Here is a 14,224-nt window from a genome sequence, read left to right as displayed (position 1 = left end):
TAAGAATCTAGTTCAGGGATTAACTCTATAGGTTTTAAATTGCAGTGACAAATGAGTTCACAGTCTCTCCAGGTTCCTTGCATAAAAGTAAAGACATTGATCAGAAAGAATGGGACTCAACTTCAACAAAGCCCTATCCTCAGGGGTAAGAGGAAACCAGGATGGCCAAGTCCACGTGGTGACAATTTAACCCCTAGAATTAAAATGTGTATGTATGATTATTAAAATAGAGAGCGGGACTATTATAGTAACCAGATCTCAGGTAACAGTCTAACTATCACAGATTACAAGCTATAATTAATTAATATGGGATCCCCAGGAATGGAACAAACAGGCAACGCATTAAGGCCCTTTTTCCCAGTGATTCATTTCTTTTTATTATTGAGTAGTATTTAATTGTAACAATGTACTATAGTGTGTTTCTCAAATTAAGGCCTTTTCTGAAGTCTAAAACCAAAAGTAATCCAGGTCTATGGAAAAGAGGACTAACTCAAGCCACCATATTAGACAGTCATGGCATAGCACTGATCCCCATACTTAAGTCAATTTATAGACTCAGAGTCACTTGAACAAAGACAAGGTTATGTATAGACTGCTGTAACACCACCCATGCCTAATATGAAGTTTCCTCAGATTCTTCCCTATTGGACCAGTAGTCATTTATCCAAGTGTACTGAGGAAAGGTATATACCCAACCTTTACGAGAACACTTAAATATTGGCTCTAAATTACTGCTAATTCTGGAAGTCCAGGAAGATACTGTTGTTGCCAATTATGGAGATCCCATGATAAATAAACTTCCTAACTTAGTTCACACAGTGGGAAAGCAAAGCCAACCTATGATTTCTCACCCAGCATCTGAGAGCTTAAAGGAAATGTATTTCTGTAGAAAACGGTAGAGTATCTACTTGGTTCTCTAACATGCAGAGTGAGGGATATTATATTGAAAGGACTATATGGAAGCCAGTGGAACTCCATCTCTCCAACAGGGAGAAAATCAAAATCAATACCACTCCTAAGCCTGATTTGGGGTGGTTTCCAAAATTTAATTCCAAAACACTTAACTTTGTAATATGTGATCATTCCTAACAAAGCCCTGTTTAATAACCAGATTTGCTGATATCAAAGTCTAATTAATGGGTCTTATAGAGTTGATCAGTATAACTTAAATGGTAACTCTAAATTCTTCTGTTATTCCACAAATTATTTTTTCTTGGAGCCAACTAATACATCCCATATGCTTGAGTACAGTTCTAAAGCTTAGTAATGCATTTTCTCCTTTCCAATGCACAGAGACCAACAGAAATGATTTGCTTTCACCTGACAGGAGCAGGAGTATACCTTTACATGTACGCCCACAATCCAATCTGCAGGAACCAGGACTACCTCACCATCTCATAAAGGCTGAATGGGGCTGAAAGAAATATGAGTGAAACCCAGGGATCCCCATGGGCCCTTCCTGTACTGTCTGGATCAGTAGTAAATGGAATTACTATAATCCTCTTTAGGCAAGCATCAGTGTTCTAGATTCCCCAGGAATGAAGAGGCCTAGACCACAGCCAGGTGACCAGTTGCAAAACAAAAGGATGTAGCTCCCAACATGACTTCTTCAAGTTGCCATACAATTTTTCCTGCTCCTTCATCTCAACTTTTAAATTTTTCATTCTCTTCTTCTTTTCCTCAACTATTATATATTAGGTTGTGAACACAGATTGTATGTACCAATTATTCTAGAGGAAGCAGAATATTGGAACATGATCATGACCGAATGACAAACGAAAGGTGTAACACCCAGAGATCCTAGATTTGAAGAGCCAGAGCTCCCTGAAAGAGCCTCTGAAGCAGTAGGTGCACGCACTTATCTCCCGTGGCAGATGGGTAAGAATATGTGTATGTGCAGTTGTACAAGGGACAGTTGCCCCATGTAAGGTATAAATGCTGAGAAGCTAAAAGATAAGTATAAGAACTATTTTTTAGTCTGCCTTATATAATGTGTTTTTAACTCTGATTCTTGTAATAAACACTCCCTCCAGGTTATATGTTAGCATGTAATCTAAGCTGAACCATTCAGATTCTCTCAAGATTAACGAGGAATCCTTCTTCTATGAATCAAGTCAGCTTCACCTAAAGCAATTTCAAGATGCCTAATACTAACCTTTCACTCTCTGATCACTTCAGAGAAAGCAGGGATCAACTGGCATTATTGTCTCAACTTCCCAAACTGACCTGCAAACTTCTCTTCATCTATGTCCATTCTTACCTTCTTACCTTCTATCACAGTGAAAAAAATTCTCAAACCTCTTTAAAGTTAACCCTTCCATCTGCGTACTTGATCCCACCTCCAACTGTCTTCTCTGGATCCCTGCTTTATCAATTATATCCTCTATGCTACACACTGAATTTTTCCCATTTCTTTTTACCCTACACTGTCCCCAGTCATCATTCTCCCATCTTCCCTTCACAGCTGTTCCTTTAAAGGGCCATAAACACTCAGTTTTCCCCACCTCTAACTCCTTCACTCTCTGCAAATCTAGATTTTGTTACAATTGTGTCCATTCATCCACCCTCACCAAGTATACTAACAAACCACTTGCTGCAAAACAATATGGAAATTTAAAAATCAGTCTTCACGTCACTAAATCTTGCCTCCCAGGTATCAGCCCAACTGGTTCTTCTGCCTCTCTGCCTGCCCTTCTCAGAATCTATTACTAACTACCTGTCCCAAAGCTCCTCCCTTAATGCTCATATTCTCCAGGTTATGGTCCTAAGGTTCCTTCCCTCTTGTTCCATCTTCTCTCTCAGTGTATTTGCACCTATTCCCAGGGCTTCAAATACAAACAGCGTACTGCTCACTGCCAAATCTCTACCTCGATTCTGCCTACCAGACACTTCTGTTTCAAATAGAGCATGTCCGAAGCTGCTCTCACTAAACTTGTACTCCATAAGATCAACAGTAATAATTCTTAAACTTTAGTGTGCCACCATTCAACTTTGGAGCTTGTCAAAATGCAGATACCTAGGCCCCCGTCCAATCCATCTACCCCCCCAGAGAATATGATCTTAGAAGGTCTTGTACATCTGGGATAGAAAATCTTCATATATAAAAATCACCCCAGAATATTATGATGTAGGTGGTCCAGGATTTGAGAAATAATGATCAGTGGTTTTTTTCTATGTGGAACACACACACACAGAGAATGATTTTTGTATAGCATGCTTGGGAAAATAGAGGAAGCCGCTCACAGCTGGATGTAAATAGGGGGGATGAAACATCTCAGCATATTGGTAACCCACTGGTGGCACCCCAGTGAGGAGCTCTAATAGAAATGAAGAGTGAACACTATGTTATTCAGATAATCAGTAAGTATAGTTTCCAACCAAGTTGAGCTTTAAATAGTTTGGGCAGAGGTGGGTTTGAAATTGTTTCTCTCTGGCAGGTATTTTTGTGGTATGACTCTTCTGTGCTACCAAATTATAGGGGAATCATAAATTTTAACAAACAGTTGGGCAGGAGGCAGGGTTGATAATCTTTGAAGAACAGCTCAGGACACCTTATGAATAGAAGACCTTCGCCTCTCCTATCAGTAGGAGGGCAGGGCCCAGATTTTCCTTAGAAACAATTTAGTAGGTGCTCAGAACAGTTTAGTGCCTCCCACTCTTCTTTGCCAATATAATTTTCTCCTTTCACTTTATCCCCCAAATTCTACTGTTCTCATTATAGGCAAGATAAATAGAATAAAGAAAAATGTAAGGGGACAATATTTATATACAATGAACAAAAGAAAAATTATTATAATAACTTTTCTTTTTAAGAGGCCAGTGACTATCTGAATTACAAGAAAAAAAGCTCATGACTATAAATCACTCAAACCAAATATAAATTTCAAGTAGCAATAATACAGAACTAAAATGTTTTAAAGACCACTTATATGAAGATGCAAAGAGGAGCAAATAATATAAGAATAAAATAGAATATTGTTTCTAGTTTCAAAATATAAAAATGAAAGCAATGATTTAACAATTGTTTTCTACAAACAAATAGAGCTAACATAATTTCTCCATTCTGGTAAATGGCTTTCAGATTCTCTTTTAAAAGAATATAATTTTTCTTGCAGCTTCTACAAAAGAAAAAATTTCAAAATTCAAAATATTTTACCAGCTCTACCCTACGAAACCTGATTTTGCAACAAATAAAAACAAATTAAATGATGCCTTATAATATTTTTCTGAGTTCCAGCAAATAATATGACAGAATCAACACAAACCAGAAAAACACAAACAACAAAACATAAGTAATAACTACATTTATCAGCCTGCTACTTAAACATTACTTATAAGGAAAACTACCTTAAAAACTAGGGCATAGTCATGACAGTTCACCTAAGTTCTTTGAAGTACACATTAAAAAAAAGAAGTCGTTTTTATTCCACCCCTATAAAATGCTTTGCTCCAAGATGCTTGGTCATAAGTTGTTTACCTTGTCCATTTCCAGTATTGTCAACATCAGCCAAACACAAACAGCCTTGATCAAATTCTTCTTTTTCTCCCAGAACAGTAGACCACCAATCACGGGCTTTAAATAAAGACATTTTCGTTCACTCTAAAAAGAAAGCATTTATTTATAATAAAAATCCACTTCACAAAAATAAATCCACTTCACACCATGATTTATGAATTAATTAACTCTTTTTTGTTGTTGTTGTTCCAAATTAATTAACTCTTAAGGCATACATAGCAAACTAAAGTTAGACAACTTTGAGAATAAACATTGTATTAAACTCTAATTTTTTGTATTTTGTGGACATATGTGAAACCACAAATCCAAGTGAGTGGAAACATTAATCAGATATTTTGCAATGCCATCGGAAAGTCAAGCTGAGAAATTATACATTTATGTTGGGTCAATTCTCTCTTCTGGGACATTTAGTAGACAACTGTACAAAGTAACAAACATATTCTTTGGAGGATCAAGATTCAAATTCTACCAGAATTAGTTAGCACATAATTCCTAGGCATAACACCTAAATTCCCTTCAGTTTGGTTGTTACAAAGACTGCAGCAGGGGCTTCCCTGGTGGCGCAGTGGTTGAGAGTCCGCCTGCCGATGCAGGGGACGCGGGTTCGTGCCCTGGTCCGGGAAGATCCCACATGCCGCGGAGTGGCTGGGCCCGTGAGCCATGGCCGCGGAGCCTGTGCGTCCGGAGCCTGTGCTCCGCAACGGGAGAGGCCACAACAGTGAGAGGCCCACATACAGCCAAAAAAAAAAAAAAGTTACAACTTTAAAGAAACAAACAATGGGGGAAAAAAAGAAAGAAAACTCCATCTTTAAACAAACAACGGGGGGATAAAAGAAAGAAAACTTCATCTAAGGCCCTCTATGCTGAAAAGGAAAGTAGTCAGGTAAAGGCAAGGTGTTGATGAAAGTGAAGGAAAAATACATAGCAGGTAAATAAACTTATCATGAGTTTTAACATGTGGGAGAATTTCTGAAAAACATCTGCATCAGCTGTTATTAATAATGGCACTATGTAACCATACAAATTGCCAGATGACTAAACTTCCAATCTCACAGCAAGTATTCAAAAATGTAATAAACACTCCTATTATACTTTTATTGGACTTTTTTAATTTGAGAGGGAAGTAACAGTACTTAATAAATACCATATATTCTCATTATGTACTCGAGATACATTGTAAAATTAAAATACGCCATACCATTGGACTGCCGCAATGAAGATACGTCATTCTCTTGCAGCACAGGGCAGAATACTACCCAAATTCAATACCATTCAATGATTCACTAGGTGGACTCACAGCACTATAGTCATCATATAGTCATCATCATAGCTATGATTACTCAAAAGGATAAAAAGCATAATCAGGAAAGGGAAAAAGTGCATGTATCTGTAGTTTGAATATAAACACACATGACTGCATCAGATGAAAATAGCTATTATGTGAAAATGGCCTTAAAAACCTTTGTTACTGAACAAATTTTTTCAGCTTGCTAGAATAATGGGGGGAAAAACACTCCAATATGAAAAACTAACTCTCCAACATGGTGTGTAAATGGAACTGTTCTACATCAAGCACTAATTTCTCATGGACTTCTATCATAAAATTTAATATCTATTCCTAGTAACAAAATACCACTGGCAACATTTATTTCCTTCCTGTTTCTCCTGCTCTATCATTTTCTCCTTAGTCACCTACCACTTCATTAGCTTCTGAAAGCCCTCCTTTCCTAGATTGTTTAGCTCCTTGCTACCCAAAGTGTAGTCCCTGGACCAGCAGGTCAGCATCACCCAAGAGCTTGTGAGAAATGCAGAATCTCAACCCCACCCCAAACAAGATCCCCAAGTGATTCACATGCACCTTAATATTTGAAAAGCACTAGTTGCACAGATACCTGATAGTCTAAGTGGATGTTTTCTTATAGCAATGCTCTACTTCTCTTCCTTTTTCCTGTGACCTCTGTCACCAGTTAGTTACCTTTCCAAAGTTTGAAAAAAAGACTCACTTTTAAAATCAAGAGCTTCAACAGCTAGAAGGTACCCATCAATCAGCTGGTCTTCTCATTCTGTAGATTATAATGACTCCCCTAAATCACACAGCTAATGACAGAAACTTGCTTCTGCACACCCTCTCCCTACTCTAGACCCTTGTATTATTATTAGGCTGTCACTGCCTGCAATTTAATATCCAAAACACTGAAAAGCATGGGTCAGTAGAGGGATTTTTTTTTTGGTTTCGCTTTGTTTTAATTTTTAAAAGGTTGGGGGAGGGGTTGCTAATTTCAAACCTAGGTCCAACAAATGTTTCTTCCTCACAAGACCACAGCTGCTTCATTTCAGACCAACTTTCTTTCATACCAGGAAAAAACATAAGCTAATACATAGCAAAACTGCATAAATTCCATTATGCCAAAATTCTGCATACTGGTTCCCCCATGACCCAGGTGTTAACATTTACCATGGTAGACAATAAATTATTGAACAACATCTTACAACTTTGAAAAATTAGTGAACGATAGGAAAACCAACAATTTGGGCTGATGGTCAGTAGTATGTTTCCCAGTGCCTCTCTCTCCAATTTCAAAGGCAGAAGCAGAGGAAGGCACACTGCCCATTCCCAAGAAATTAAGAAACCACAAACGCTCATTTGTGCAATTTGTACATCATTAATTTCCTTTTCTAAAAATTGATGTATTTTTAAATGACAGTGTAAGCTACAAGGCAAAAGGTTTCAAAGGGGAGTTCTTTTCCACTTTGGCTTCAAAGATGGATTTGATAGCAAGTCTGAACAACTTAAGGTTGCTGGGTATCCCTGTTTATCTGAGAAAAAAAAAAAGCTTAATCCTTTGGCTTGAACAAATAAAACACACCTACAAAAAATTTCTCTTTACACACAGCAGTTGTGTTCCTAATAAGCTTATATATAATCACTTTTATACTTGCTCTTAAATATAAGTCTTACAGACACAGGAGCACCTTGATATCTAATGGAACTCTGAAGAAATCTTTTGATAATACAGATATTTCTCCCATAACCATATGCTAAGCAATTTAAGGTTTCAGAGAATTCCACTTTTCAGCGTGACATGTGAGAAGGTCCACTGGCCCACTTCCCAGTGAAACTGAAAATTATTTTTTAAAACAACCATTTCAAGTCTCTGGAAATTGTCCTAAGAGCATACAACAAATAAAGAAACATTAAAAATCTAAAACTCAGTAAGAACAGTAAGAGTCTGTAGTATTTAAAATACAACTCACTCCTCTCCATACTCCTAGCTCAGCAAGATGGAAACTGCACTCCAGAGTAGTACAGCCAGGAACCCTCTCCCCACAGCTCCCAATCAGAGAACTATTTTCCCGGGAAGGGCAGGACATCAGCATTATTTGTCCTGCTCCCAGCTCTCTGTTGCTGACTACAGAAGAAACTGAAAATCTAAATAAACCTATAACAAGTAAAGAGATTGCATTAGTAATCAAAAAACTATCCACACACACACAAAAAGACTAGGCTCAAAAAAAAAAGAAAAAAAGAAGACTAGGCTCAGATGGTAAATTCTACCAAATATTTTTTTTAATTAACATCAATTGTTCACTAACCTCTCCAAAAAATGAAAGAGGAGGGATCACTTCCCAACTCATTCTATGAAGCTAGTGTACACTGATACCAAAATTAGACAAATACAAGAAAAGAAAACTACAGACCAATATCTCTTACAAATATGTATGTAAAAATCCTCAACACAACACTAGCAAAGTGAATCAAGCAATATATTAAAGGAATTATACACCATGGCCAAGTGCAATTTACCCCAGGAATACAATGTTAGTTTAACACCCAAAATTAATTAAGAAAATATACCAAAGCAATAAAATAAAAATCAAAAACCACCTAATCATGTCAACAGAGTCAGAAAAAGCATTTGACAAAATCCAAAACTCTTCCATTGTAAAAACACTTGATGGAAGAAATGTTCACATATTGAGGTATGGGGAAGTCATTCTGGCTTATATATGATTTAACGTAAACTTTATGCTAACTAGAACAGCCTGTCTCACGGCCTGTCAAACATGCATTGTACATCTGCTCAAACATGCATTATACACCTGCTTTAACCATTAAAGAAAAGAGTGCATTTAAAAATCAAAATGGAGAGACTTCCCTGGTGGCACAGTGGTTGAGAATCCACCTGCCAATGCAGAGGACACGGGTTCGATCCCTGGGCCGGGAAGATCCCACATACCGCGGAAAAACTAAGCCCCTGCGCCACAACTACTGAGCCTGTGCTCTAGAGCCCACGTGCCACAACTGCTGAAGCCCGTGTGCCTAGAGCCTGTCCCTCACAACAAGAGAAGCCACCACAATGAGAAACCCGCGCACCGCCAGCGAAGAGTAGCCCCCACTCACCACAACCTAGAGAAAGCCTGTGTGCAGCAACGAAGACCCAACGCAGCCAAAAATAAATAAATAAATAAATGTATTTTTTTTAATTGGCATGTTTAGTAAAAAAAAAAGTGAGATGCCAAAAAAAAACAAAAAACAAACAATCAAACAAAAAAACTCCAGGAAACTGAAGTCGATTGCAGGAACTGATTGGGAAAGGAAGATGCTAATAATATCACCTCAGCTCATCGAAACTGCTGTGGTCTGCAAGGTAAAGGGAGAAGGAGAAGCAATAATCCTATTGCAAGAAGGAATTAGGGGGTATTAGTACATGCATCCTACTTCAGTCATAGGATGGGAACTGCTTTGACCATTTGCTCACAAGACCTGTTGAAGTGTCACAGGAGGAAAATGCTTGTGCACCACGTGACATTCCTGAATGGAATCTCTAAAAATTCTTATCACCCTTTCTCAAAAATGTTCGCAGGATCACACACACACATTGTTCTGGCAGTTTCGTTTTGTTTTGTTTTGAACGCAAGCATCCTTCATAAGAAACCTATCACCCTATATCCCCCAAATTATATGGCATCAGAGAATCAATCTGACTAAAAAATAAAACACAGAAAGGGCATTCATGCACCCGATGTTTAATTCTAGACATACTTTCTTACCTGATGCCGAGTCAGGTGGGTCCTGCCCCACCTTTCTTCGAACTCTCCTTCCACCGATTTCCCTTTAAGAACGTCTGCCAGGATTCCAGGGCTGGAACGACGAGCAAGAACGGACGGTGCAGGTAAAAGCAACCCTTACTTCTCCCTCTCGTTCTCCTGATCCAACTTGTTTCACGTCCCAGGCAAAGACAGCGCCTCACCAGCTGGCACCACCAGCTCCACAGAGCTGGAGCGATCCCACCAAGTAGCTCCCCTGCATCCCCTCTCTGTCACCCTCAGAGACAAGCAGGAAAAACGGCATCAATCCCGTGGCAGATATCAGGCAGGAAAGAACAGCGGTAAGACCTGCTGCTCACAAAGAGGAGGAAATGATGAAGGAGGCAGTGAGTGGGATGTAGCAGAAAAAGGACAGCAGCGGCGGAAGGGACACCTACCCACCCAAGCCTAACTCCAAGCCGTCTCCGCCCTGTTGTCATAGCACTTTACAACGAACGGTACTGCGCAAGTCAGATAGCTGAGCCCCGATGCCTTCTGGGGGTTGTAGTCCTGAGTGTCAGGAGAGAGGAAGGCGGAGGATTTTTTTCTGAGTGATGTTTGGAATCAGATTTCTACTGGGCGGAGCTAGAATGAACTACTGCCTGGTCCTCATTAGCAGAGAGAGAGAGAATTAATTCGACCCCCCTTTTCTATTCTTGTACAGCTCCTTAGACGCGGGTTCTGAGGAAGACCCACCTCCCGCCCCCGGCGGGGACGCAAGCCACGCCCCTCCCACTCCTTTCTCCGTTCCCGCCGCTCGTGGGTGAGGCTTTCCTAGGAGGCGGGGCTAGGGCGGCGCAGGGCGGGGCGTCTGGGTTGGTCACTGGGGCGGAGCATCCGAGGCCCGAGCCACCTACCGACCTCGTCTCTTGACCCGGAGGCGCAGGAGGCCCCGTCCATGGACCAAGCGGCCATGGCGAGGGTGAGCGCGGTAGCAAGTGCCAGCGTGTGCGCCCTGGTGGCTGGGGTGCTGCTGGCCCAGTACATTGTTACCTTGAAGAGGAAGGAATATGTACTGTGCGTGGGACACCCGGAACGTGCTGTTGTATAACAACAGCGCTGGAAAAACACTACCTGATTGCTTTCCCTTGGTTTTCTTCGTGATTCTGTAGACCAACTTCTTTCTGCAACACAATTACATTTTCTTTGTTTGTAAATCACAGCTTCCAAAGACTATATCCTCCTTCTTGACTGGATTTGGATGTCTTATATCATACAGGTCATTTATTGGCCCAGGTAACTTCCATCGTTATCGAGCGCAAGTTTGTGTGCCCGACACACAGTGAGGCCAGACAAACGCAAATGTTGGAGCTTGGAGCAGAGAAAGTTTTATCGCAGGGCCATGCCAGGAGAACTGGTTGCTCATGCTCAAAAAAAAAAAACAAACACTGAACTCTCTGAAGGGTTTCACCAAAGCATTTTTAAAGGCAAGGTGAGGGAGGGGCGTCCCAGGGTATGTGATCAGCTACTGCACAACTCTCTGATTGGTTGATGTTGAGGTAACTGGGTGGTTAATTTAACATTATCAATCCTTAGGTGCCAGAAGGTCTGAGGGCTGGGGCTCATTATCATCAAGTAGTTAATTTCTTCCACTTGTGGTTTTTACCAAATGAAAAACTCAGGAAATATGCATGAGATTCTATTATCTGGGTACTTCCAACAGGAGCTATAGCAGAGTATATGGGGGGAGGGGTCTATCCCGGAAGGCCCCCACAGGGTCCTGATCTGTTACACATGAATGGCTGAATCATACATTCATGCAACAATTTTAATTGGCTTCATTCTTAGAGGAAGAGGTCATTTCCAAGTTCCAGAACATATATTAGCATAATTTCACATGTCTGTGCATAGCTTCTGTGTTTGTGTTTTCTTGAATAAATTTGAAAGAGCTCTTCACTTTGGGTTATTAACAACTGAATATTTTGGCAAGCATTTCCCTTATGCAGTTATTTTTAATTCCTCTGCAGCTTCTTCCATTATTTCAAGGCTGAAAAAATTATATATCAGATACAGTTTCAAAGCACAACCTAGTTAAGCACCTTACACTTTTGCATCCTGGCTCCATGACCTACAAGTTCTGTTTCCTTGGGCATGTCAGTTAACTCTCTGGGCCTCATTATCTGTAAAATAAGGATAATACACATGGGTATTACGTACAGCACTTATTACGATTTTAAAAATTAAATCAACTCCTATTAAGGGCTTAGCTCAATGACCGCATAAAACGTGCACAGTGTATATTAGCTTTTCTTTTCCATAACCCAAACCTTATCTGAATACAGTATACTGCAGTGACTATACATAGCATGGATCACATGTTCTGGAAAATTGGAGAATTTCTGTGGAAGCCTTGCTTTCTTCCAAAACTGGATGAATCCTACTAACATGTAACGAGCAGCTCCTGTATGCCTAGCCACTGGGGGAATACGAAAATTACTTGCACAGGTTTCCCGGCCTCCAGGGACGAAGATCTCGAGGGGAGGCGCCCGACCCGGAGAGGGGCCCAGCCACGCGCAGAACTGGCTCAGGGTCCTGACAGAGCGTCCTCAGCACCGAGACTCCTGGCCGCCGCCAGGGGGCGCGCTCCGGCCTCCGGCACCAGCCGACCTGACTGCAGGACCCGGCGCTCCGATCAACTTGAGGCCGCGCTGGCCTTTGGCCGGCGCGGTGCAGGCGGCCGCGGAGGGGACACCCGGCTCGGCCCGGCGGGACGCGGAGCGGCAGCGGGAGGGGGCGCTGCGGGGCTAGGCGTGCGCAGCGCAGAGGAAGTACCGTCTTCGCCGCGCCGGTCGCCTCAGCTGCGCCGCACGGGGCCGCCTCAGCCGCGCCGCGCGGGGCCGCGATGTCGTCCCGATCCGGGCGCGACGACGCGGGGACAGGGGCCGCGCGGCGGCCGCGGGAGCCTCCGGAGCAAGAGCTGCAGCGCCGCCGGGAGCAGAGGCGGACCCGCTGACTCCGCAGCAAGGTTCGGGGTCTCAGAGCAATGACTTGCGGAGGCAGTCGGGCCGGCCTGTCGGGAGGCGGGGCACTAACGGCCTCAGCCGGGACGTTGGGCCCGGCCCGGCAGGCCGCGGAGCGGCGGCGAGAGGGGGCGCTGCGGGGCCGGGCGGGCGCGGCGCGGCGCGAAGGAAGTGCGGTCTTCGCGGCTCGGCGTGGGCCCGCAATGTCGTCCCAGCTCGGGCGCGACGACTCGGGGACCGCGGGCGCGCGGCGGCCGCGGGAGCCTCCGGAGCAGGAGCTGCAGCGACGCCGGGAGCAGAGGCGGCGGCGGCACAACGCGCAGCAGCTGCAGCAGCTCAAGCACCTGGAGTCCTTGTGAGTCCGTCACGCCCGCTCCCGACTAATGCGAGGAATGGGGTCGGGGCCCGGGGTCGCGCGGCGGGGCCCGCCCGGCGTTGGAGACCTGCGAGTGGGCAGGTGGGCCCGTCCCCAGCAAGCCGGGTGCGGGTTTTGATCCCGGGCTGCGGGACGCTGGACTCAGCCTTTGGAGGAAGAGGGGGGAGGCTCCATCCCCAGGCTCGTCCCGGGCGCGCGAGGCGGCGGCGGGCGCGCGCTTCTCGGCCGGAAACGACGGTTTTATTCCTCGTGCGGCGACGTCGGTGTCGGTCAGGATTTGAATACAGGAGAAGTGCGGCTGCGCCCTTGGGTCCTTTCCCGTTTCTCCGTTCAAGGGGCTCGCTCTGACCTGGGTAAAATCCCCATTCTTTTCATCTAGTGCTGTTAACCAGGGAGGAAAAAGCCCAGTCCTTGAGTGCGCGGTGAAGAATGGAAGAATAAACGTGGGGTGAGGGCCTGGTCCCTGACTCTTCGGGAGGAGCTGTCAGGTCGAAGAGAGCGTGGACTTCTCTCTCGTCCCCAGGATTTTTTTAACCAGAGTTAAGGGTGGAAGCAACAAAGAGGCCAGTTCCAGCTCAACAAGAAGAATTAGGACCAGAGTCATGGATTCTTGCTGGTCAGCGTGGCCTGACCTAGGAGGCACTGTACTCCCCCAGCTACCCGGGGTTGGAGAGAGTCCAGATAACGCCTGAGAGAAGGGTTGGTTGTAAAGGAGATTTAAACATCAGGTGGAAGGTTGGATTAATGACCCTTGCGGCTCTTTTCTGTGTTTCTGTCGTTCTGTAATCAGCTTTAGAAGTCTGACTTTACTAAGTTTGGTGTTCACTGAGTTATCTGAATTATTTGTTTTAGGCACTTTCCATTACCTACCTTGTCATGATTGCTGAGACAGCATGAAAAGTCCTTAAAGGGTTAATCCTTCATTATTAACCGCTGGGAGCTTTGGCACAAAATGCATACTTCCTCGTAGCCTGGCCTGCTCTTTTCAGTGTGGCTCTTGAGCTGAATTTCACTTCAGTGGGCAGTGGTTGTGGATTGCTGGCATCCACTGGTCCTGGCCCCTTCAGAGCACTCTGGGAGGCTCTTTGTTGCCTGTGCAAGGCCGATGACGAACGGTATTTCCCTACGATAAGTTCAGGCAGGGCTCAGCCGCCCTACCCCACCCACTAGCCCTCAGTATCCTAACTGTAGGATGCCACATAGTTGTTAATAATCTACATTTATTTTGTAGTTCAGAGCGCACTCACAGACATCCTTTTATAACCTCCTTTTGCACATGAGAAA

The 14,224-nt window shown here is 43.5% G+C and overlaps 2 protein-coding genes across 2 annotated transcripts in view; one reads left to right on the top strand and one right to left on the bottom strand.

Annotated features, from left to right (window-relative positions):
* Positions 1–10,067, bottom strand: part of LOC103090871 (protein PTHB1) — a 222,599-nt gene extending 212,532 nt beyond the window's left edge. The window contains exons 1-2 of the mRNA XM_007447404.1: positions 9,569–10,067; positions 4,478–4,600 (exon numbers count right to left, since the gene is read on the bottom strand). Of these exons, the coding sequence (XP_007447466.1) occupies positions 4,478–4,589 (112 nt within the window). The 5' untranslated portion in view covers positions 4,590–4,600; positions 9,569–10,067. The remainder of the gene's footprint in view (positions 1–4,477; positions 4,601–9,568) is intronic.
* A 2,700-nt stretch (positions 10,068–12,767) lies between these two features.
* The window catches only part of RP9 (RP9 pre-mRNA splicing factor), a 13,110-nt gene continuing 11,653 nt past the window's right edge, over positions 12,768–14,224 (top strand). The window contains exon 1 of the mRNA XM_007447403.1: positions 12,768–12,919. Within this exon, the coding sequence (XP_007447465.1) occupies positions 12,768–12,919 (152 nt within the window). The remainder of the gene's footprint in view (positions 12,920–14,224) is intronic.

The sequence above is a fragment of the Lipotes vexillifer genome, unplaced genomic scaffold (genome assembly GCF_000442215.2).
Source record: "Lipotes vexillifer unplaced genomic scaffold, Lipotes_vexillifer_v1.1 scaffold1079, whole genome shotgun sequence".
Classification (NCBI taxonomy): domain Eukaryota; kingdom Metazoa; phylum Chordata; class Mammalia; order Artiodactyla; family Lipotidae; genus Lipotes; species Lipotes vexillifer.
Note: the sequence above shows the minus strand (reverse complement) of the source record. Positions and strands in the feature narration are given on the sequence as shown.